At 37.3% G+C, this 27042-nt stretch overlaps 1 protein-coding gene across 18 annotated transcripts in view; it reads left to right on the forward strand.

The window, feature by feature from the left end:
• The window catches only part of LOC128864190 (rap1 GTPase-activating protein 1), a 101831-nt gene that overhangs the window by 44604 nt on the left and 30185 nt on the right, over positions 1-27042 (forward strand). For 17 of the 18 annotated variants that reach the window (XM_054103729.1, XM_054103739.1, XM_054103735.1 and 14 more), the window contains one exon: positions 1352-1529. In XM_054103729.1, the coding sequence (XP_053959704.1) occupies positions 1352-1529 (178 nt within the window). Of the gene's footprint in view, positions 1-1351; positions 1530-15759; positions 16824-27042 lie in introns of those variants that run through there. The other variant, XM_054103744.1, reaches the window with a different exon arrangement.

Genomic DNA, 27042 nt, shown 5'->3' on the forward strand with positions numbered 1-27042 from the left:
TCTGATGAAACTGCAAGGAGTGTTTACATTGAAGTGGCATTGCGTTGCAATTTTTATCGAAAGAAAGGTCACACGCCGAAAAACTGTTTCAAAAAACAAAAGGCCGATGTTGTGGAAGCTCAATCAATGGCATTTGCTCAGGCAGTAAATGCTAAACCTAAATTTGCTTGCTATGATTGTATCAGGTCAGTCCATAAGTTCGTGCGTATTTTACACATAATTTCACTTTTGTACGATTTTTGCATACAAAAAATTATTCGCGGAATATAACGGAACTATTTATATTTTCTTTGATATATTGTGCATTCAACAAGTGATAGAAGCACGTGTTGTTAAAAAATAAGCGGATAGAAGCACGTGGTGTTAAAAAATAAAATGGAATCTTCGAACGCGAATAAGAGGCATATTTTGTATTTAACTCCGACGCCTTGCTCAAACTCGTGGAAGCTGAGCCAAATGTGGAATAGTTCACAGGCACCTGGGAAAATGGGTTCCGCATAGACTTTCCGTCGCCAACCTTCAGCAGAGAGTGAATGTGTGTTCTCAGCTGCTGCAACGGCTTGAAAATTAAAGTTTTTGAACCGTATCGTTACTGTTGATGAAAAATGGGTCCCTTACAATAATCCTGTTCGCGAGCGCCAATGGTTAGATAAAGATGAAACACCAGAACCGACCCCTAGAGATGGCCTTCACCCCAAGAAGATTCTCCTGTCTATTTGGTGAGATATGGCCGGTATTGTTTATTATGAACTTCTGGATCAAAATCAGACGATAACTGCTGATTATAACTCCCATAAGCTAATACTGAATGAGGCACTTAACAACAATCGACCGTCTTTAGTCAATAGACGCAAAGTTTTGTTTCACCACGACAACGCAAGACCTCATACCGCAAGGCAAACATTAGGAACGCTGAACGAGCTCGGATGGGAGATAATGCCGCATCCTCTATACTCTCCGGATATTGCACCTTATGGTTGTCACCTTTTCCGTGGACTTCAATCCCATATGAGTAACAAGAACTACTTCTCAAAAGAAGCTATAAAAAGGGATATCGAAGCATATTTTGGCTCCAAGGACAAAAAATTTTTTGAGCAGAGAATTAAAAATTTGCCTAAACGTTGGGAACACATTGTAAATAATGAAGGAATTAATTTGATGATTAATAAATACTTTAAACATCTTTAGAGGAGTTTTAGAGCGCTTTCTTTTGGTTTCTACTTTGTTTACATATGGACATACGGGTACTTTTTTGAGCATATACACATATACGCATACTTCAAGTACGCCTATATCGCTTGTTTTGTTAATACTACTTCACTCATATCTCCTCTAATACTTCTATTTGCAGGCGTCAACAAGCCTTCATGGTGGGTTCGCAAAAAGTTGAAGGCAATGGCGGAGGAAGTGCATCTCGCAGTCCCGGAAAATTGCATGGGGCCCAGCAGGATTTGTTCGAGTTGTTGGAGCGTGTGCAGTGCTCACGCTTGGATGATCAGAGATGTGTATTGCCGTCGTATTTCTCACAGGTAAAAACTTAGCAACGAATTATTGTAATAGATTCAAATATACTGCCTAAGTATTTTATGAATGAACGCCTCAACACATTAAAACTGTGAATGTATGAAACAACGCCAAAACAACATTTCTGTATATTTCTATTCAGTCGTTAGTCAGTTTCAGAGTTATTGAAAATACTTATAAAAAGTTTTTGTAATACGATTAGGTGTATTTACACCCAACTCTGTTTTAACACGGTAGATACATCCCTTAAAAATGCGTACAAAAAAAATCGTGGTGCGACATATAGTAAATTTAGGGATATGTTCCACAACTTAAAAAAATCGTGTAAGGTGAAAAACTCTAAATATTTCCCCAAAAAACCGTGCAAAAGAAGTAATAATGAAATCCATATTACATAAGTACGTATTAAACAAAAACAATTCATCTTTATAACAAACAAATTCAAATTATAGTAGTGTACAGTAAAAATGTAATCCATAAGTCCCAAACATATAAAAATTCAAAATGAAATTAGGAAAAAAGTAAATTTTGTAACTATTCATCGTTACTTATCTGTGCCCGTTATAGCCATCCCTGGTTATCAGGGAAGTGTTAGCGTGTAGTTTGTTGAACCGCAGCTATTGGGATTCCGTGTCGGCTCATAATGTCGATTATCTCATCTATCTCGCTCGTTAGTCCGTTACAGTTAAATTGAAGAAGCTTGAAGCTCCTCGGGAGTACTGTTGTTGTAGCAGTAACTTTGTCCTGTCAGTGTAGTGCAATCACCGGTCGTCCTCGTTTAGCTCATCTAACGGTAGACCCAGGAAACTAGCTGTTTCGACGGGTTGGGTCCAGAGGGAGAGGGGAGTTAGATGAGTGGGTTTGATGGGGCATGTGAAAAGGTGGTTAGTGTCGTGCGGGGTGCCTTCACATGCTGGACATATATGTAGTATGTCGGGGTCGATAAGTAGGAGTTTTACCTGCTACAGTATCCAGAACGTAATTGTGCCAAGGTTACGCGGGACTCTCGAGGAAGTTAGAGCTCTTTGTCTGCGATTAGTGGTGGTTGGACTCCGATAACGGCATTCGGGGGTCGGGAGCTTAAGAAGGTGGTGAGAGTCTCCCGATGAATGTCATTTATGGCCTGTCTGTACACTTCCCGATCCAGTAGCTAGCTGACTGTCTGTTTTGTCTTGGGTCTCGTCCGCGTAGTTAAGGAAATGCCTTCTGATGTGTCTGGGAAGTGGCTCAGGCTCAAGCAGGTGTCTGCATGGGTGAGGCCTACGGTAACACCTTAACAGAAACTGCTTACTGAACAGTTTGTTATGCTCCTTAATAAGTAGCACAAGGGCGTCATCGTGTAGGTGTTGTATCGGTGACATCATAAGACATCCTGTCGCGGTCCTTAATGCAGTGTTTTGGCAGGTCTGTAGCTTCGTCCACTGAAAATCACTGGCTCCAGGCGACCAGACAGGCGCAGCATAGTTTAGAACTGATCGGCCTATTGCTTTAAAAGTCGACAGCAACATTTCCTTGTCTTTGCCCCAAGTGCTGCCGGCAAGCGACTTGAGAACCTTGTTGCGATTCTGTACTTTAGTTGCAATAGCGGTTATATGCGCTGAGAAGGAGAGAAAACTGTCAAAGTTAACTCCCAATATTTGAGTTGTAGCTTGACCTCCTTTGTCCAGGTAGTGAAAAGAGTCGCCGTGGATTTAGTGGGGAGAGTTGTAAGTTTCTCGCAGTGAAAACGCAGTTAACGTTTACCTTAAAGCATAGGCCATCAATGTCATTGCCCGACGCCATTATCGTGCAGTCGTCGGCGTATGAGACCAGGGAGACTCCCTCTGGTGGCTGGGGGAGTTTCGAGATGTAGAACTTAATAAGCAAGGGTGAAAGGATACCACTCTACGGAACTCCTTGCTTTATTTTCCTCTGTTTAGATGTTTGGTCCACCTCTTCAGCCCTGGCGGGAGTGTCGACTGTAAAATGTCGTCTAGTAGCGTGGCATGGCTGACTGTGTCGGAAGCCTTTTTCATGCTGTAGTCAGCTATAGCAGCGTATTATTTGTGGTATACTCTCCTACACATACCTTCACGTCGTACACATGTTTCTCCTCTGATTCCTTTTCGACATCTCCCGCACTCCGACATTGCTCTTAGTGATTATCCGTTACTTTTGGAGGGACAGAGGCAACAGCTATCTGCTTAGGATTTTACTTTATTTGCTTTAAGAATATTTAGGTCATCAGTTATTTTTAATATTTATTATTTTGCGTTATTTCGCTCAATTTGCGTATCCAAGTGTGCTAATATGCAATTTTTCGAGAGCGATCAAAAACACATCCGTTGACATTGACACATTGACACCAATTCGTATAGTTTTGTCAGTAAAAGATGGAGCGCAGGCAACAAATACGGGTATTAGCTGCCCTAATACTAAAAAACAATTATTTATTAAAAAAAATCTTAGATTGCAATTTCTCAAACTGCTCCGAAATATCAAAACAATTAGAGTGTGGAAAGTGTTAGTGCAAACTAGCATTGCGTCCACTCGTCAACTATGCCGACGAGATCCCGGACAAAACGAGCCGACAACTACTGGACCGGGCAGTGTTTAGATAGACAATAAACGACATTCATCGGGAGATCCTCTCCACCTTCTGAAGCTATCGACCCCAGAATGCCGTAATAGGAGTCCAACCACCACCCACAGCAGATTAAGAACTTCAGCTACCCCGAGAGACCCGCGTAACCTTGGCACAATTACGTTCTGGTTGTTGTAGCAGGTTAAACTCCTACTTATCCATAAATGACCATGATATACCAAACGTATGTCCAACATATAAAAGCACCCCGCACGACACTAACCACTTTTTCACATGCCCCATTAAACCCACTCATGTAACACCCCTCTCCCTCTGGACCCAACCTGTCAAAGCAGCAAGTTTCCTGGGCCTACCTTTCGATGAGCTGGACGAAGACGACTTTTAATTTACTCTACACTGACAGGGTTTAGTATTGCCGCTACAACAGAATTAAGCGTTGAGTGGCAGAAAATTGCAGGTAATGAAACCAAAGTATTGGTAAAAAGTAGGCATCGACGTTTGGAAGCAGTTATTAAAGCTAAAGGCGGCCCAACAAAGTACTCGTTTTTTCTATTATTCTTTCAATAAAATATTCTTTATATGGCTATGTACGAATAATGGTTTTGCATAAAATTGTGCCATACTTCGTTCTTACCTTAAATTCTCTAAATTCAGAAATGGGCTTGGAAGTTTTTGTTCCTTAAATATTGAACAAAAATGTTATTTTTTACGAATATATTAAAACTTTGTTCTTTTGTATAAGTCGTTCTAAGTATCAGATGAATATGTTTATAAACTGAACGAAGCAATTGTGTGACCACTGATCAAATAATGATTATTAAAATCCTTTACTTAATTTTAAGTTTTCATTTAAAGTTTAAAATTAAATATTTGGATCGAATTCATCGGAATATTTTTTTAAAGTTAGATTTCAGAATTTGCTTTTAATTTTGTAATAAGACGCCATTCGAAGTATTACAAAAAACTGAGTTTTGCAGATACAACATCATTTATAAAAATTAAATAAATAAAATGATTTACAAGGAATCCCACCCTTATGAAAACTTGTTTTTGGATACATGTTATATTGTTTGTATACTGCAGCTATCTATGTATTTCACATTTTTCAAGTGTGATTGATGTACGATGCCATTTGCAAAAGAGTTAATTTTTGGAATAAGAAATGTCCGCTTTAAGGAAAAGGACCTTATTTCTTTCGAAATGAGGAAGGAGATGCCGTTAAGGCGAATGGCGAGCGCCATTCTGACCGAATATTTGTTTTCAAAAATTAATCAGCTAAACATCGACGTCCTTGGGTTCCAATAAGACGGTGCAACTTGCCATACAGCGCGCTTAACAATCGATTTATTGCAAATTTCAAGCCACTATTGACGCTTTACGGCCAGATTTATTGGAAAAAGTACAGTGCACTCGCGATAACTCGAACTAATTAAAACAGGCGCTGTTCGATTTATCGAATTTGTTCGACTTATCAATTGAGTGTGCTATGTTAAAAAAACAGTCATCGATATCGATTTTTCGATCGATTGTTGAAAATGGAAGCCAGTAGAAAATTTCTGTGGTATAGTTTCGTTATACGAATTACATTTTGGTCCATTGGCTGGATCAATGGTGTCACATTCGGCGGCATAAACATAGTTAAAATTAAACCATCCTCGGACTTTAATTCGATTTCGTTGGGATGTGATGGGGCATTATCAATTAGAAGAAGAGCCTTCTCAGGTAGTCCCCCATCTTTCAAATATTTTCTTACCTAAATATTAAAGTCATTTAACTTGGTTAAAAAAATTGTTTTAATGAATCTGGATTTTACCTGCGGCACGAACGAATTATGAAACCAGTCTTTGAAAATCGCCGAAGTCATCCAGGCTGATTTGGAACTTTTGTACTCCACCGGACAGTTAAAATTTTTGAAAACACGAGGATTTCTTGCTTTATCAATAACGAGAAGTTTAAGCTTATGGTTGCCGGTAGCGTTAGTGCAAGCCATAAATTGCCTTATCTTTCTTTTTTATAAGACTTATGGTGGACTTGGCTACCCCATATTCCTTCGCTAGAGAAGTAACACTACGTCCACGTTTAATTTTGTTAAGGACTTCAGCCCTCTCTTTTAATGTTAAACACTTCAACCTTTTACAATCCATTACTCACGTGCACTGATACACTACAAATGACAAATTTAAAGCAATTTGGTCAATGCAAGATGTTGTTCCCAGAAAACTAACGGGATATTAACGCCGAAATATTCATATGGACAATACACTAGTATACATATAATTTATATATATATACTATTACATATGTATCTATGTACAAAATGTACATGTTTGAAAAGAATGTGTGTACAAATAAATTTGTTTTTTTGTTCGAGTTATAGCGCTTTTTTATTGTTCGAGTTACAAAGAAGTCAATAGGGGAAAAAATGTGTTCGAGTTAGCACGTCGTTCGACTTAGCGGCTATTCGAGTTACCGCGAGTGCACTGTAATTAAAAATTGTGACTCGTAGCCGCGGCGGACATATACCGGATATCAAATTCAAAAAGTAAATGCCATGAAATTATCTACCATCAATAATATTTCTGTTTTATATTATCATTGTAAATTCTTAAACACCCTATAAAAACGCACTTATATATGTTTATAATTCACCCATTTGTCAGTAGTAACGTAAAAGTAAAGTAAAATTTCAGGAAACCTGCGGGTGTATCATACTACACTACATATGTTTGAATTCTCCAGCTTAATTTGTTGCAGTACAGAGTGCGCCATCTAGTAGAGCATAGCATTGAGAGCAATATACATACGTCAGGGCAGACGTGTAAGCTCGATAGAAAGTATGAACATGGTTTGAGACTGTGCTAAATAAAATCAGAGAACATACCATATATTGTATAAGGACAAGTTACCAGGAGTATCGCTTTGTATATATACAAGGTGAAGTCCAAAATAAACAAGACTGGCGTCATAAAAATGTTTTTGATGGCGCCATCTTTTTAATGAGTTAGTGCGTTGGAAGGTATATCCCCAGCTGAATCCCAATGAAAGCTTGGTGATTTTCGGTTCAGTGGAGCGAAGTTATTGCGTCTAAAGTGTCAGTATGTTTGTGTCATCGGTACAAATCGAGTTTCGAACAAAGAGCTAATATCAAATTTTTTTTTTAAATCGGTAAAACGATTACCGAATCATTAGAATTGATGAAAAAAGTTTATGGCGATGATTGTCTATCTCGTGCTAGAGCTCATGAGTGGTTTACACGTTTCAGAGACAGTTGTGAAGGCATAAATGAAAAGGCTTGTACCGACATCCTGAAGGAAATTCCGGCCAATGTCCTGAAACACTCTTTCGAAAAGCTTTTAGATCGCGCAAAACAGTGTATCGAGGCCAGAGGGGGCTATTTTGAATAAATAAACTCAAAGTTATCAGAGCAAAGCTCCTCTCGTTTCTATTTTAGCTCAGACTTGTTTATTATGGATTTTTCCTTGTATGATGAAATACTTTTATTTGGATTAGGTAATTTTTTTTTTATCATTAGCAATACTTCAATACTTTACATTTCTTACAGTAATATATTACACTTATTCCTAATGTACTCATTTTTGTTTAAATACTATATAACTTTTTTCATTTTCTGTTTCTATTGGTAATGCATTGTACAATTTCAGTTTTATACTATTTATACCTAATTCAAAGTCATTATTATTTCTTAGTACATATTTTTGTTTTCTTTTACGTATTGTATCCTATCCCATAAATACACTGGTGCATTTTTAATTTTGTGAATTGTCATAGGGGTATTTAGTTCAAATCGTTCTCTTATATGAAGCCACTTTAAAGCCTCGTAACATAATTTTTGCAATCTTTTCATTTGTGTTTGGTTGCAGCATGTATACATATGTGATTGTGGAACAATATTTAAACTGTGGTTTAATCATGACATTATATATTTTTATTGCGGTCATTATATGTACTTTATTGCAAATTCTTCTGAAGTATGCTAATTGTTTACTAATCTTCTTGCATATATATTCAATATGATCCTTAATTCCTGTCAATAAATATATATAATTGGCGCGTACACCCTTTTTGGGTGTTTGGCCGAGCTCCTCCTCCTATTTGTGGTGTGCGTCTTGATATTGTTCCATAAATGGAGGGACCTACAGTTTCAAGCCGACTCCGAACGGCAGATATTTGTTATGAGGAGCTTTTTCATGGCAGAAATACACTCGGAGGTCGGCCATTGCCTGCCGAGGGGCGACCGCTATTAGAAAAATGTTTTTCTTAATTTTGGTGTTTCACCGAGATTCGAACCGACGTTCTCACTGTGAATTGCGAATGGTAGTCACGCACCAACCCATTCGGCTACGGCGGCCGCCTGTCAATAAATACTCCTAGATATTTGATTGTGTTAATTATTTCAATTTTGTTGTTGTTTATTTTTAATTCCAATGTCCCGCTAATGTTAATTTCTGGCTTTTTTTCATTTAATTTAAGTTTGTTCATTTTTAACCCTTTAGTAACCTCGTCTATATAAGTTCATATTTTATTTTTACATTCTTTCTCGCTTTTTCCTTCAGCATAAGTCAGGGTGCCATCAGCATATAGTACTATTTTATAACCTCCTTATAACCTTTTCTAAATCATTCCAAAATTGATCCCTGTGGTGCTCCTTTTTAGTCATTCCATATTCCGAAAACTTGCCATTTACTTTAGTTCTTTGGTGTCTATCTTCTTAAACCACTTTAGTTCCACTACGCGAACACCATATTTTCACATTTTTTATACCAAAATCAGATCGTCTCAAATGGCCTCTTGAAATCTAAAAAAAACATAATTTTATTTTGTTTTTCACCGGTTTTCCATTCATCAATGATATAATTTATAGATGGAAAAAAGTTTATCAACTTCCAAATATTCTATAAGTTGCTGTTTAACTACGCTTTCCAAAATCTTTTCAATAGTTTTTAATTTATTATAGGCCTAAATTCTTCATCTCTTTTAACTTTATTTATTTTCCGAACCGGAGTTACCATTGGCACTTTCAGTGAATTTGGAAATTATACCTCTCGTTATTGGCGTATTTACTTTATTTTGCTCCATGTGTACCCTATTTTGCTCCATTTATCTGTAAACCTTTGCTTATTCCTAGGAAATCTGGTTTATTTTTCACGGTTTTACATACATATGTTATAAAGTTCTCCTAATGTAACCTCTCCAAATTTAAATACGCTTTTTATATCCCTTCAGTGTAATTTAGATATTGTATATACTCAATTGACATATTAATTTCTACTATGCTTTGAATAAATATTATTATCGTCGTCATATGTCACCCCTCCAAATTCTACACAATCTGATTTTGCTGTATCTTCACATAAAACTAGTTCTTTGATTTTTTTCCACATTTGTTTCTGCCGATGTGTATTTGTTATACTATTTCTCATATATGTATGTATTTGATTTTTCACATTACATTACATTATTTTCAATGAGTTGCCCTTCTAGAGTGAGAGCCCGCGACGCCCAGACCTTCGTTAAATTATAAAAGTTGGAAATTTTTCTATATACGTCTCCTATACTGGTATAAGCAAACCCAGATTATTAAACCTGGGTCGCGGTGGCTTTGGCAGGTAACAGGTAGTAAAGGTGAGTAAAATTGAGTCTCAAATTTGTAATAGTATAAAGCTTAGTTTTTATACATTTCAACTTACAATCATATCAGAAACTGCCTCGTCCATTGGCGGACACTTAGGGCGGTAACAACCCCTCCCCAGACACCCTAACATTCTAATTATTTATAAATCTACTTTCGTCATAGTATAAAATCTAATTTTTATATATGTTATTCAGAGATCTATAAAAATAATGTGTTCACAATCCCCAGACAGTTTCGATGGTTCCCCTATCTTCCCAGACATAATGAAGTCCACTCCAGGCGTGAGCGCGATGAATATATATGTACGTTGGCGCGAGTGAAATAGTGCGATCTGTTCTCTAAATTTATCAAGAAAATTCATTATATACATTTATAACAGATAAAAAAAGTAAATTTTTAAAGGAGAACGCAGAAAAATTTTCATATTAACAAATTATTAAATCAACAATACAATAATGCGATTTTTATTGAGTCAAGTGGAGATCTACGAAAGTTGTAAATATCAATCGAAAATTTTTTCTAGTATTGTGCAGAAAAAAATACGAAAAATCGACAGCTGATGGTAAAATTCTAGAAGTTTAAAGTTAAGAAGATAAATTTGTATGCATGTTAGTTTTACTGTAAGGAGAGAGAATAATTTAGATCGTAATTGAACCAATCGAAAAAGATTTCAATTATATTTATAATTATAGCCATTACAATACAAAGTAAAAATATAATGTGTCAAACATTATTATTAAATCAAAAAAAATATTTAATCAACTTCATCGTCCTCGTCGGTATCTCGATTATCTTCATCACCGCTACTCCATTCTGCGGATTTGTCCTCATGAATGTCATCGTCTTCATCAGCTTCTGTAATAATTAAAGCAAGTTAGAATAATTATGAATGGTTGATAATTTCTTCATAAACAGTGAACATTTTAACATACCTGACAAAGTTTGTACAGAATCACTGACATAAGTAGGTAGCTGATCTCCTTCAAACCATTTAAAATGGTATTGATCATTTTCCAGTACCCAGCCATTATTTCCAGGTTTATGTGAAGTAGGTTTTCTTAAGTGAGCATTGTTCCAAATCGTACAAATATAATTAGCTCGTAAAAAATGCTGTAGTAGCTCATTTTCACAAGGTGGTAAACTGCTAGCATCAAAGTTTCTCAATTTTTTTCGATTGAAAGCCTCATTAATGTCGGAAACTTTGTATGAGTCTATAAACATCTGAACTCGAGCAGAATCGACATCAATTGCATTCCGAACATTATATACACTGAAAATATATTTCTGAATACTATTGAAAATGTTCTTCTGTTCACTGCTGTCCTCTATTAACTTATTTTCGCCGAACTTTATAAAAGCTTTTTGGAATTCATCGTTTTTTTTTAATAGTTTGTAAGGTCTTAGTTTTCCCTTTCTAAATAATGCCGGATTGTAATCGCACCCTGTTATTGCGTGGAAACCAGGCAAGCTTCGGCAAATGGATTCTCCTAACTGGGCGTGTATCTTTGTTAGATTCACGTACCTCACATTGTTTCCAGTACCCGTCAGCATCCAAATGGTCGAATCATCACTGGAGCTTTATCAATTCACAATATAAATTTTGTTCTGATGATGTTGGAGATTTTGTTGCGAGTTCGGTAGTGAACTCAGGTACTATCGGTGTATCTGGAGATAAATTGTCTACACTAATCGACTCTTTGTTTACTCTTTTTTTCTTTTTTAAATCTGCAGGCTCCGAATTGTAGTACTGTTTATTAACGCCTGTTAATGTTTTATGGCATTCTCGGTGATAACCTCCATCTGTATATTCATCAGGCAAAATAACATTCGCATATTTAAGGTTGTGTTTTTTTCTGACTTTCAAAACAGTTCGGCACTTCTTTAATGTCTCTTCAGAAAGCAATATTAATTTCCCCTCACTTTTCTTACAAATAAAATAACTTAATTTGTTTTTTCCGGTTCCTCCGTTTCGATGACAACACTTTATCACAACTAGACCACTTATTTTATAATAAATTTTGCAAATAAATTATTAAACGCTTGCTGTACGTATAACAGTTCACACTACAATAATATACAGAGTATAAGACAGCTGATGCGCAGAAAAAGATCGCCGTAGACCAATCGCGCTATTTCACTCGCACCAACGTACATATATATTCATCGCGCTCACGCCTGGAGTGGACTTCATTATGTCTGGGAAGATAGGGGAACCATCGAAACTGTCTGGGGATTGTGAACACATTATTTTTATAGATCTCTGAATAACATATATAAAAATTAGATTTTATACTATGACGAAAGTAGATTTATAAATAATTAGAATGCTAGGGTGTCTGGGGAGGGGTTGTTACCGCCCTAAGTGTCCGCCAATGGACGAGGCAGTTTCTGATATGATTGTAAGTTGAAATGTATAAAAACTAAGCTTTATACTTTTACAAATTTGATACTCAATTTTACTCACCTTTACTACCTGTTACCTGCCAAAGCCACCGCGACCCAGGTTTAATAATCTGGGTTTGCTTATACCTGTATAGGAGACGTATATAGAAAAATTTCCAACTTTTATAATTTAACGAAGGTCTGGGCGTCGCGGGCTCTTAGTCTATTCATCATATTCTAAATTTCTTCCGTTGAGATGTTTTCGAAATAGTAATTTATTGTTAAAAAAGTATTCTACCTTTTTGTATATTTGTGAATTACAGTTTTTAGGTATTTCTATTATATTCGTCTCAATATTTGAGACCACATAGTTTATTATTGTTCTTGAATATGTTGAGATCTTTGGACTTTCTCACATTTTTTCATGTAAGCTATTGAATATTTCTTCTACTTGGTATTTACAATATAATAGGTGCATATACATACATACACCAATCTGAAAATAAAACTTACTATACGTCCGACGTACTATGGGTCCGCTGCTGGTACTGGAAATTTGTGCCTTATTAACGGCAATATGGACCACAAACAATACCTAACAGTTATGAAAGTGCTGAAAAGTTGGGAATTAAGGACTATTTCCAGGACTATCAAGACAACAATGCTAAGCACTTGATGTCCGTCTGTGGCTTATGTACAATTGCCCTAAAGTACTTTAAAAACCACCACAATCTTCAGACATCAATGTATGTAATTGAACATCTGTGGAAAACCAACTGAAAAAGCATGTTATTAGGAACAAGAAAGACCTAGAAGATGATATTAAAGAAGAGTGGGGTAAATAGATTCCTTAATATCCAAGAAGCTGATCGAATCCATGCCAAGATGACTGTGAGAAAAAATAAAGGCTTGCCGATATTATATTGTTTTTTTCTTAAACATTATTTGCCTAACTCCACTTTATATAAATTTCCGAGTTCTTTTTTGTCATGCATTTTTTCTAAGTTTTTATGTTTGTATTTTCTATGTACGAATGAGTTGAAGTTTGTTTATGTGTTTCGTAGTTTTGAAAAATACGCTTGAAGAACGCGAATAAATGTAAACCGACCATCCGTAAACACTTAAAAGGACTTCAGTCGGTAACCCGTGAATAACTTTAGTAATGTTGGCTTGTAATGCCTGAATCGAAACTGGTTTATCCACAAAACATTTAGACATCACTTACCCCCACAAATAGAAATCCAAAGGTGTGAGATCACACGATCTTGGCGGCCAATCCACTGAACCAAATGTAGTGGAGATCACGCGCTTCAATTTCCGAGCTTCTTTATCAAAAATTCGTTTATCATGGCGCGATCGCGTTCGCTATTCACTGTTACTTTAGTGCCAGCCTCGTTGTTGTTGCTGTTGTTGTTGTAGCAGCATACTAAACCCTGTCAGTGCAACGTAGTTACCGGTCGTCTTCATCTAGCTCATCTAACAAAGGCCCAGGAAACTTGCTGTTTCGACAGGTTTCGTCCAGAAGGAAAGAGGTGTTGGATAAGTGGGTTTAATAGGGCATGTCAAAAGGTGGTTAGTATCGTGCGGGGAGCCTTCACATGCTGGACATACATATATTTGATATGTTGGAGTCGATTCTGGATACCTATCCACTCTTACCTGGAGCTTAACCTGCTACAATATCCAGAAGGTTACGCGGTCCTCTCGTGGTAGCTGAAGCTCTTCATCTGCTGTGGGTGGTGGTTGGACTCCGATGATGGCATTCTGAGGTCGAGAGCTTAAGAAGGTGGTAAGAGTCTCCCGGTGAATGTCATTGAACGTGTGTCTAAACACTGTCCAGTCCAGTAGTTGCCGGTTAGTTTTATCCAGGATCTCGTGGAAATAGTTGAAGATGCCTCCTGGCGTGCCTGGGAGGCGGCTCAAATTTTACCAGGGGTCCACATAGGTGCAAGCTACGGTACGGTTACCCGCGTAGAAACTGTTTGCATTTTATTGTGCTCCTTGACTGGTAGTATTTGTGCCTCATAATGCAGGTGTTGTCCCCTCTACATCAAACTAAATAAAAGAGACAAACTGAACTAGCCAGCCTCGTCGCACCAAATGGTTGTTTTGTTCTCGCTGTGCTTGAATCCATTCGAATTAAGTATCTAAGGTGGCGCCGTTAAGCAACAGTTACTTTATTTTTCTTGATTTGGCAAGTCTGACGTCAGCTCCCTTCGCAATACAAAACAAACGAACAAAACAAACAAAAGTAGGAGAAATTACATGTTTGGGAAAATTCAGTGAATGGCTTGGTAATATTGTAATTTGTGAGACTTAAACTTATCAAACTAATGAAAACGAAGTGCCGTGTGTTAAATTGTGAAAGCTCAAATTAAAATAAAGCCTATAAATGCAGTTTGTTTTCGTTTTTATGCGGAAGACGCCGTGGCTAGAAAGTATGTGTGTGTGCGTATAACTTCTTATGTTTGGTTGTTTCCATTGCTTTCGTCTACTCTTCTTCTTCTCAAACAAGTAATTTCACTTCCTTTTGCTTGTTTATTCATAAACTCTTACGACACGGCAAATTCAGAAGGCGCAATCTGTTTCTTTATCATTCTTCTTCTTGAATGGCTTCGCAAAGCTCTTCAGCCTAAATAGGACAATTTTGCTTATTGACGCGGCCATTAAATCAAAAATGGGCCTCTCATTTATAGCCGAAGTATTCTCTTCGCTCCAGCTGTACGTGGTCTAATTGGTCGAGTTTATCCAATAATATATGGCATATTTAGATTATTACGAAATGTATGAAGTAATGCATTTACATATGTATGTTGTGTGAACTTAATAGTTTGTCATAAAACCCAAAGTACTATATGAATATGTTATTGTAAAATATATGAATATAAATAAAATGTTATTTTCTGACTGAAAATTTGGTTATTTTTCTTTTCCGCTCTTGGCAACACTGGTTGTGACTGCTGTCATTTCTTTCGTTGTTGTTTACTGTTCGCTCGTTCGCTCCACAAACGAAACAACAAACTTCGTATCTGAGAGATATTTTCTGCGTTTGTGTTTATTAGACATCTGTACGTGGTTTCGAATGGAGTTGAACAGTTACGGACAGATTGCCGCGTTAGTTGCTACGCTTTCGTGAATAAGTTATGTTTTGCTTATTTGGTTTTTAGCGTTATAGCTTTCATTAGGCTATTATTGATTCTGGCCTAAATAGGAGCTCGAATCGGCCGATTAAGTGAAACTACACACGACTACGCTAATATTTTACGGTTCGTGTGTGTGTGAATATAGAATTTATAGAATTCAATTCCGAACACTAACTACTTACTTTCGAAGAGTTAATGAGCGGTGTGAACGTGAGTAATATAAAAATTTGTGGAGGCAGAAAAGATTTTTCATTATGTATGTGTAATGCGTATATATGTATATGTATGTATTTGCTGAAAATAAAATAAAATAAAAACCGTGAAGTGAAGCTGTGAAGTTTAAAAAGTATATTTTTTATAACAAAAAGCAGTGTAAAAGTGAATAAAAGAGTTGAGCAATGCGCTGTTGAATACATATATATTATATGTGTGTATATAGTATACATAAATGCACTTGAGCTGCCGTATCTTTTATTATAATAGGAAAATATAACATTTTGAAGACGAATTATCGATTAGAGCTTTAAATTTTTCCAAACGAGCTACAAGAAACTGTTAACAGTATTAACAGTCGCTAAAATGACCTGCCAACACAGAACGTACGAGTTAAGTTCGAAACTGAACTGAACGCCAACAATATACATAAAAAAATAAAAAACAACGACAACAGCAACGACTGCTGCAAAACCTGCCAAACAAGTTGACTGAAAAATAAAATAAAAACGGTAACAAACTAACAGCTACATATGTGTTTATGTATGTTAAAAACCTGCGAAGCAAAGTGCCCAATTGAGAGAAAAATTCAAAAAGTTAATATGTATGAAAAGCTACCAGTAATGTATTTGTGAAGTGAGTATGAATGTGTCCAGGTGTAACACGGAATGATATTGAGAATAAAACTAAAAATAAATAGCATGAAAAGTATGAAAGAAACGACTACAATACTGTCTGTCAACGAATTTAAAATTCCCCCTGCATGAATGGTTTTCTTGGCTTCAAATAGTGAAACTAAATCAAACCACTTATTGACATTGACGTATTTTGCTCCGCACTGTGACACAAACGTGAACGAAAAAAGTGAGCTTAAAGGAAGTGCAGCTCAGTAAATGTTGCTGATTCACACCTTAACATACCCTGTCCCCACCTCACCAGCCAATCAATCTTTAAAGTTTCCTGTTCACATATATATATATCGCCCACGTCGTCTGCAACTGCAAGACAATAATAGACAAAGACTACAAGCTGAAAACATAATAGGAACAACAATTTGTGGAGAGTGCAGAGTAGAGGCATCACAAGGTATTGATTGGGGCCAAATATTTGCTGAAGTAAATAGAAGTAGAGTGCTGTTGGATTTTAAGTAAGTTTGTGGACTGAGTCCGTAGTGAAGGTGGCATTTTATAGCGAAGGCACTGAACGACGTTGGGTGCGCCAAGCCGTCATGGGGGTACTTAGGTGGCGCGATCTACCCGGATCGCGAACTTCAGTCGGAAATAATAACAACAATACTAGTGGTGGCAATAACAACAATCGAGAGGTAAGTGATTCACGGAGAGTATTCGAAATTGAAATCTGTAGGCGAACTTGAAATTAGTTAACTAGAAGTTTTTTGACTTTCAGCAAAGGTTTTTTTTACCACAAAAACAAAAATAATTTATCCATATACACAACTGCATGTGGATATTTACACGGAGTTGTATATTTTTCTGCATCAATATGAAATTGCTGTCTTGTTTTTGTTGCATTGGACTTACTTTGAATCTATAGTTTCAGTTCACTATATACGCATGTTCTGTTACTGATAAGTCATTTCCGAGTGCGTAGAAATTGGGCATATATGTATACAGTATGTCAAGAATGAGTTTTAGCATAGAAAACAAATTAAATTTTTCGACTTCGTTCGCAAAAATCAGCACTTTTTTATCTTTGACTTCTTTTTTGTAATGATTCATATTTATTCACAGCATTTAATTAAAGGAAATTAATAAAAAAAAGCTGGAAATTCTTTGGAAAAACAACAACATTATTTCGACACTGTCAATAAACTGTTTTTACATTTTGTTTTACCAATTTCTTAAAAAATGTTGCGCGATTAACTTCGATTTACCGTTATCTCCACTTTGCAATGATCACTTTGATGATTTCGTTTTATTATTCAGTGAAATTTTTTTGTCTAATTCGGACTTCAAATTTAAAGATTGTGTTTTTAAAATGCTTGGCAAAAAATTATCCTTTGATATTACTCAATTATTATATTATAATTACCACGGCCGCCGTAGCCGAATGGGTTGGTGCGTGACTACCATTCGGAATTCACAGAGAGAAACATTTCACCTGCCACATCCTATAACAAATGCTTTCAGAAATTATAACTTCCAAAAGCAACCCTATTTTATTCAAACCGATAACAATAATTACAATCCAAAATTTGCACCAATGCGACTTTCGGACCAAAGTCGCAGCAAAAACCTACACCAATGGACATCGACCAGAGCATGCAGACAAAGAGAGTCAACTTCATGAATCGGCCACCACCAAACCAGGCATTTCAAGGAAAAATTTCACCAATAATACAACCACAAATGTCGGAAAATCGTCAACGCAACATTAACATATGTAGAAACGGAACAGTATGAGGACTTATATAATTTATTTAGTCCTGAATTCGAACCAACATATTACCTGAATACATTGACTCGATTAGAAACTATAACAGAACAGATGAATGTGTCTTCATTGCCCTACATAGAAAGCCAGACAAGCGATGGAGAGGTCATAAAAATTCTGATAGACACACGTTCTAATAGGAAAAAAAAGCCGTAGGAGGACATATTGATGTCACACACCATACTTTTGCAAACATCTTCAGATTAAAGAAATCCAATATAAAATTATTCATTCTACCACGTCTTCTACGTTAAAACCACTCAATGCTATAATAGGGAACGGCTCATTAAAGGAATTAGACGCAGTAATTTAAAATAAAACTAAAACACCATATATCTCAGGACGTAAATTCAATCAACATAATATAAGATCGGACCATTTAACATCTTATGTGTCTAAAGCACCACGTTGAAAAAAAACAAGAATATTTACGCGTTGGCATCATTCGACCATCTCGATCACCATATAATTCACCAGTATGGATAGCCCCTAAAAAGTTACACGCATCAGGCGAAAAAAAGTATAAGATGGTAGTAGACTATCGTAAACTCAACCTTGATACAGTACCCGACAGATATCCAATTCCGTATATTAATGAAGTATTAGCACAACTAGGCAAAAATAAATTTTTTTCAGTACTTGATCTTAAGAGCGGTTTTCATCAGATTCCCTTAAAAGAATCTGAAATAGAGAAGACAGAATTCTCTGTAAATAACGGGAAATATGAATTTACCCATCTTCCTTCCGCACTTGATGGCATTCTAAGAGATCATATTGCATACGATGCATTTATACCGATGATATAATTATTTTCAGCAAAAATCAAGAGAGCCATTTTAAGGGCATTGAATTAATTTTCAATACCCTTTCAAAAGCCAATCTAAAAGTTCAACTGGACAAATGTGAATTCCTTAAATCTGAAGTCGAATTCGTAGGCTTCATAATATCAAACAACGGTCTTAAAACAAACCCTAAGAAAGTAGAAAAAATAATTCATTTCTCAGTTCCGAGAACCTTGAAAGACTTAAGGTTATTTCTAGGCCTTTTAGGCTTTTTTCGCCGATTCATTAGGGATTATGCGAAACTCGCAAAACCCCTGACTACTCTTTTAAGAGGAGAGGATGGACGCGTGTCCAAGAACCAATCAAAAAAAATTCCAATAAAATTAAATTGAGCCGAGTTGCCTTCGCCAGACCGGCTCAATCACCAGATATGAACGCCATCGAAAATGTATGGTCATTACTGGAAACAAAAATTCGCACACGTCACATAAGCAATAAAGATCAGATAAAAACCGTAATTTTGAAGGAGTGGAACAAAATCGGACCGGAAGTACCGAAAAAGCTAGTGGAGTCAATGCCAGAAAGGTTAAAAACTGTTAATAAAACCAAAGGATACCACACAAAGTACTGGATCATTTTTAAATCATTAGCTTAACTTAAATTTAAGAAAACATCAATCTGCATGAAAAAAGCCGCGACATAAAATTTTGAACTGTTCTGTGTTTTTTTTTTTTAATTTTTGTTTAAAGTTTAAAAAAATATATGAAACTACCTTTTTTATACTGCAATCGCGTATAAATTATTTGATATTTAAATTTTTTCAAAAAAAGTTTTAGCTTTCAAAATACAGCATTTGAAGTTTTAGCAGTTCGCCTGCATGAAATAAGCGGTGAGCCACTGTACATATACATATATAATTGGCTCTTACACCCTTGTTTGGGTGTTTGGCCGAGCTCCTCCTATTTATGGCGTGCATCTTGATGTTGTTCCACATATGGAGGAACCTATAGTTTCAAGCCGACTACGAACGGCAGATATTTTTTATGAAGAGCTTTTTGAATGCAGAAATACACTTCGAGGTTTGTCATTATAACGCAAATTTTATTGTACCTTTTTATATCATGCCAAATTTGATTCGGGCTGGAGTGGGGCGCTGTGCAAGATGCTAATTTCTGAAGATTTGCTTTGTGACTAAATAAAGCGTTAGTTTTTTCATAAGCGGGAAATGGATATTTTCATGTAAGCGGAAATGGGTATTTCAGAAGTTAATTTGTCGCCACAGAATTTAAATTTCTGTCAGTTAGCGCGCTCGGTAATGCATTTGCGGTATTAATTTTGTTTTATCAGCACATACATATGTATATTAGATTCAATCTATGTAAAAATGGGGAAATAGGCACTTCCGTGCAAATTTTTGAAAATAGTCCATTTACAATTGGGACTAAACTAGCAGAGCAAAATGCTATTAGATCAGTACCCCTTCTTGGTGGTTGCGTTAGCTACCCGCCTTTTTCTTACTTCGCGTTGTTTGTTGTTGTTGTACTAGCATAAACATTCCTCGTTCCTGTACGGGAAGGGCTGCTGGAGTGACAGTCCATGGTCGGATATAAATCCGGGTCGTTCCGTTAACGTAGAACCGACTGTCGCGTTGATTGTTGTTTTTGTTGTAGCCGAAATACTGAAACTGTCAGTGTAGTGTAAATCGCCGGTCGTGTTCGTCTAGCTCATCTAACGGTAGGCCCAGGAAACTTGCTGTTTCAATAGGTTGGGTGCAGAGAGAGAGGGGTGTTAGATGAGTGGGTTTGATTGGGCATGTGAAACGTAGTTGTCCCAAGGTTACGCGGGTCTCTCAGGGTAGCTGAAGCTCTTCATCTGCTATGGGTGGCAGTGGGACTCCGATTATAGCATTCGGGGGTCGTAAGCTTAAGATCCTCCCGATGAATATCATTGAGCGTATGTCTAGTAGCTGAAGAGGTGCCTCCTGACAGGCTTAAGCAGGTGCCTACATGGGTGAAACCTACGGTCGCAGTTTGCTGAGCAGTTTGTTGTGCTCCCTTATAGGTAGCATTTGTGCCTCGTTGCAGTGTCTTGTCCAGTCTGGAGCTCACTAGTTCCATGCGACCAGACAAGCTCAGCGTAGTTTAGAATCGGCCGGCCAATTGCCTTAAATGCCGATAGCAACATTTCTTTGTCCTTGTCCCAAATGCCGCCGGCAAACGATTTGAGGATCTTGTTGCGATTTTGTACTTTAGAAGCAATAGCGGTTGTGTGCGCAGAGAAGGAGAGCAAACTGTCACACTTTACTACACCCAAAATTGTGGGATTGTTAACAGTCGGAATTGGTGTGCCATCGACTTTTACCTTGAGGGGCAGTTTGACCTCCTTTGTCCAGTTTGTAAAGGAGGTCGCCGTGGGCTTTGTGGGGGAAAGTTGGAGATTCCTCGCAGTGAAAAAACGATTTTAGATTTGATCACGAAAAATCACTGACAAGTGTCGACACTCAGATAATTAGCGGACCACCTCTTCTGCCCTGGCGCGAGTGTCAACTGTGAAATGTAGTAGCGTGGAATGGCTGACAGTATGAAAGCCTTCTTCAAGTTCAATGCTACTAGGACAGTCTTCTTGCAGGGGTGGTTTTGGTGGGTGTTTATATGTTTTTATGGCGGTGAGTGCTCTGATGTACTGTGCGCTCGAGCGGAAGCCATGCTGATGTGGGGCTGGGCCAGGTGTTTCGTAGGAGAGCTTCCAGTGTCTTCACTACTGGGGAAAGGAGAGTTATCGGCCGATAAGATTCCCCTTGGTTGACGGGTTTCCCAGGTTTCAGTAGTGAGACCACTCTCCCTTATTTCCACTTGTCACGAATAATGAGAGTGACCCATGATAGATGGAAATCTCTTGTGAGATACCCTAATCCAAATGGATCCAGGTTTTTCAGCATCAGTAAGTTAAGTCCATCAGGGCCAATGACTTTTAAAGCTTTAGTTTTGTTGATGGCCTCCTAAACCTCATCACAAGAGAAAGTAAGTGGCGCACGGTTGTTCGTTAATTTGTGCAGCCATCTGGTAGTGAATTGCCGGCTAAAATAGATCGCGCATCTTTTCGAGTCCGGCGAAGTGCAACCGTTGAAGGTGATATTCACCTTATCGTTGTGGTGAAGTTACAGGTCTTCAGATGCTCTACGCATTTAGTCCGGTTATTGTTGCTGGAGACACTTGGAGGCGGGAGGCCTGAAGAAGGTGGAGCCGTGTATGGAAGACGCAGCAACAGAATACCTTGTTTCAGAGTTGCATTCAATACCAACCCTGAGAAGAAGTATTTGGAGCAAAATTATACGCAGATACGTTGCTATTGTTCTGCCAGTTTCTTTATTTCGCTTGCGAGCTACAGCCCAACTTTATTTACTTAACTAGGTGTTTCTTTACCTATAATGCAATTACTAACTGTTAACTGTCAACTCTTATTCCATACTCGTACCCTATGCTGATGGGCATATCAAATGCAGGTATAAGCAAACACATATGTATACATAGTATATATCAACATATATACATACATACCTAAATATACTTACATACACCAATGGTTGTCATCTAGCTGTTAAGTGAACTGTATTCTTTACGGAAGATTAAGAGAACGTGTTTTTGCTGTCAGTTCCACTTCAGCGTATGTTTATGTATAGCTTTTGTGTTGGGAATCAAATAATTTGAATATGCACACAGTTTTTATCTGCTAACATACCATATACATTAGGCCGGGTCGATTTGTGGGGAGGCAAAAAAATCGCCCATTGCTCTGTGAAAATCATATTCTAGGGATCAAAATAAGAAACTTTGCCGAAGGAACCATACCTCTAAAACGAATTCTGATGTTCCCCAATTTGGGTCGAACTTTTAGTGTCTTTTGTGGGGAGGCAAAAAAATCGCCCATTGCTCTGTGAAAATCATATTCTAGGGATCAAAATAAGAAACTTTGCCGAAGGAACCATACCTCTAAAACGAATTCTGATGTCCCCCAATTTGGGTCGAACTTTTTAGTTTCTTTTCTCATGTAAAGGCCACAAATGGTGATATTTTGAAATGATTGTATAGGGAACCAAGGGAGTTCCAGGGGGTGTGCCACTGGCATGGGTGGATCGGCCGTCCAAAGTCAGTGGTGGTCGGTCATACATTTGGACTCGATTGGAGGACTCTAAATGGGTCAAATTGGGATTTTTCGTTCGACCCAAATTGGGGGACATCAGAACTCGTTTTAGAGGTATTGATCCTTCGGCAAAGTTTCTTATTTTGATCCCTAGAATACGATTTTCACAGAGCAATGAGCGATTTTTAAATCGACCCGCCCTAATATACATACATAGTACTCTTTTTTCGGGCGGCTATAGTGTCTCAATAATCTGCATATCAGCAATTAGTACTTTGTCGTCATAAAGGTTGGTAAGCAATTATATCTCTGTATGCATCTACCTATATACGTATATATGTAGATACATTTGTATGTAGATTACATGTCAGCTTCACTTCATCTGTTTACTGATTTATCCCAACATCTGTCTGCGTACAAAAAAGCAAATCCAAATTGCGGTTCTTCATAGACTACACCGAAATATCGCCCTTTACCACTGCACTATGGCTTCACTATTACCTTTCTCTATACGTTTTTAGTTACTTTATGAGTTTTCCGCTATGCTAAATTGCCCTGAGTTGCGGTATTTCACATTATTATTTTCTTTAGTATTGTAGCCTCAGGCGGGGGGCAGTCAGTTAGTTAAACAGTTCCCGCTTTTCGTTTGCCCTGTTGTGCTTTTGTTGGGACAAAAAATATATACATATGTATATATTTTTTTTAGTGTAAATTTTATGCGGAAGGGTCCGAAACCATAATTTTCGTGCTTGCCTACACCAACACACATGCATCCTACTGAATATTTTTTGAATTTTTCATATGTATATGTTTCCCATCACACATTAATTCATCTCAGCACAAGAGATCAGTTCAACGCCCAGGCTAGAGGAATCCAAACAAAGAGGCAACGCATTAGCACGTCATATGTACATATGTTTGTTCCGTCAGTTTTCGTCTTCATTTATTGAGTACGACCAGTTTCAACGCTTCTGCGTTACAAGCACCAGTTTCTCTACACTGCAGTTTATGCGTTGCAGTGCGAACTCCACTAATTATTTATGTCCGAACCGAATTTAACATGCGGCTGAGTGCGCGTTCGCCTGCATCTGTGTGCATGAATTTGATTGCGTATTTCTGGTGAGTTTTGTAATTCATTATATAGTAGAAACTTAAACTGTGCATTATACATTTTTTACTATTTTGCTCTGTGGGCGTGTGTTCCTTAAAGTTTGTGTAATTTTGGCATGTCGCTTTGTTTGCATTAATTTAGATATTTCCCAACTGTGCATACATATTTGCCGATACTTCCATGTTCTTATACTTAGATAGTTAGAGGTTTTGCACCCTTTCATTGTTTATTAATTAACTCCCTACTTGTTGAGGTAACTTTGAGTTTTCGGTTGTCTAATTAGTTAAAATGCGCTAAATCTAGCTGCAAAATATCAAAGTTATTTCTGAAAAAAACATACATACATATCTACTCAGGTACAATCTAGTGTTGATCGTACATAAACAATTCTATAAATATTTGGGCCTATAAGCCCAAACTTAGCTCGAATTTGAAACTGATTCCTGAAAAACAATATCATGCTAAATTTATAGAAAAGACTTTTGAGAGTAATTTTGTTGTGCCGTCATTTAAAAAGAGCTACTAGAGGGAAGTGAAAGGAAATTTTCAAAATAGCCAAATTTTATAAGCAGCAGTAAAAGTTATTATAGTTTAAATTAATGTAAACATTGGAAAACAATGGATAAGAAAATAGACAAAATGCGCAAAGAGCAAGAGTTTGAGGCAACTTCAGTGTAACAATTGATTCTGTCAGATTTACTCAACTGTGAGTTTTGGAGAAAGAACTGCTTACTTGCTCAGCTGGCAATGCAACCGCGTGGACCCATTGCGCGCGTGGACGCCAGTTAGAAACACCAATGGCAGTCAGGTCGTCGTCGACTTGGTCTTTCCAACGTAGATGAGGGCGTCTTTTTTTGCGAGTTCCAACAGTGCATTTCGAAAAGAGCACCTTCTTTGCTGGAGCGTTATTGTCCATTCGCTCAACCTGACCTACCCAGCAGCCGCTGAATTTTGATGCACTTTACTACATCGATGTCGACGTGGTTCCATCTAATTCGATATGCATTATTTACGCAAATCGGACCATAGATCTTGCGAAGAATTTTTCTCTCGAAAGCTCCTAATAATTGTCCATCGGTGTTCGTCAATGTCTAGGACTCAGCGCCACATAGTAAGACAGGGAGGATAAGTGATTGATAGTTTTTTTTTCGTGCATCAAGAGAGGGCACTGCTTTTCAATTGCCTACCCAGCGCAAAGTAGCACCTGTTGGTAAGAGTTATTCTTCGCTAGATCTCTTGGCTGACGTTATTTTTTTTGGGGTTAATGCTGCATCCTAGACAAAGTCCCTGACTACGCCGAATTCGTAATTTTAAATTGCAATCTGCTGTCCAATACGTGTAGATTTTTGGTTGTTGGCACAAGGTACTTTGCCGCAAGACCCACACGACAGGATTATTTTTCAAGATTGGAGAAAGTTGCACTGACTGCCCGCTAACTAATGCCTACAACTTTGATATCATCAGCGTAAGAGAGCAACATGACACTTTTGAAAAAGTCCAGATGAGCTTTGCGGGAATGCTTAACTCGACATGGCGGTCCCTTATCGGACTGCCGAATACAGCTAGGTAATCAACGAAAATTCCGCCGAATAGTCCGGATCATTTATACTTTGCACATTCTGACAATGTTGTGTCATTAGCATCAAGCATAGCTGGTGACAGTCATCTTTGTGTCCTCGGTGATTTTAATTTATGTCGCCTGAATTGGTCCCCACTTAGAAACTCGGCTGCTTTTATGGCTTCTAATGTAAATTCTTCAGCCGAAATTCATGTCATTGATAGCTTTTTAAGCATTGATTTATCACAAATCAATGGTTTTTATAATAGCCTTAATAGAATCCTAGATCTAGTGTTCATTTCAAATAACATCAACTACACATTGTCTGAAGGCATTGCTCCCATATCTTTAACTGATAAACATCATGTTCCTCTTTCTCTTGAGTTGGAATTTTATGAGTTTTCTGAGGTATCCGATGAGCCTAACATCAAATTTAACTACAACTTATGCGACTTCTCAATTTTTAACGAAATTTTATTAAGTATTGACTGGGGTAATGCCTTCCACGACAATGATGTTACCTCTTGTTTTCATTTTTTTAAGACTAAGGTTTCTGAGCTCTGTTTGAAGCACATTCCTATTTATCATAAGAAAGTATATAAGTCACCTTGGCATACCAAACGGCTTAGGCACCTAAAAAATCTAAAAAACAAATTCTCTAAACTGTATAAAAGGTCTGGAGACCCAATGCACTTCTCAAAATTTCAATGCCATTTAAAAGAGTTTAACTGTTTGAACAAGTTCTTATATAGAAATTACATCTTGAATTTCGAAAACAATATTATTTCGGATTCGAAGGCCTTTTGGCAATTCATCAAATCAAAAAAGTCTTGCTCAATGGTGCCAAACAATGTTTTTTATAATGGTAAATATGCAAATTCTGCCATAGAATCTGCCAATTTATTTGCTGACTTTTTTTGCTCTAATTTTGAACCCGACCTAGACTCCGATTCTAGTTTGCCCTCTAATAGTTTTTCACCTCTAAATTTTGGGACTTTGTACCTATCTGTTACTGATGTCGTCAAGGGTATTACGAAGCTTAAGTCTACAACGAAAACTGACTCGGATGGCCTTTCGGGCATTTTGCTGAAGAATTGCTTGTGTCTCGCTGAGCCTCTTACAATTATATTCAATAAATCGTTGTCCTCTGGTATTTTTGTTGACGACTGGAAATTTACTTCCATTACGCCTATATTTAAGAGTGGAAATAAAAACGATGTTAGCAATTACAGACCGATTTCGAAGCTTTCGTCTGTTTCAAAACTTTTTGAGATAACAGTAAATGATAAGTTATATTTTGCTGTCAAAGGCCTAATATCTACCAACCAACATGGTTTCGTTGCAAGTCGCTCCACTGTCACTAACTTGTCTATTTTCAATGATTACTGCATTTCAGCCTTCCAGAACAGATCTCAAGTTGATGCAATTTATACAGACTTCTCTAAAGCGTTTGACAAAGTATCGCACCGAATACTCTTGTCGAAGCTTGCATCATTGG

This window comes from Anastrepha ludens, chromosome 5 (genome assembly GCF_028408465.1).
Source record: "Anastrepha ludens isolate Willacy chromosome 5, idAnaLude1.1, whole genome shotgun sequence".
NCBI lineage: Eukaryota > Metazoa > Arthropoda > Insecta > Diptera > Tephritidae > Anastrepha > Anastrepha ludens.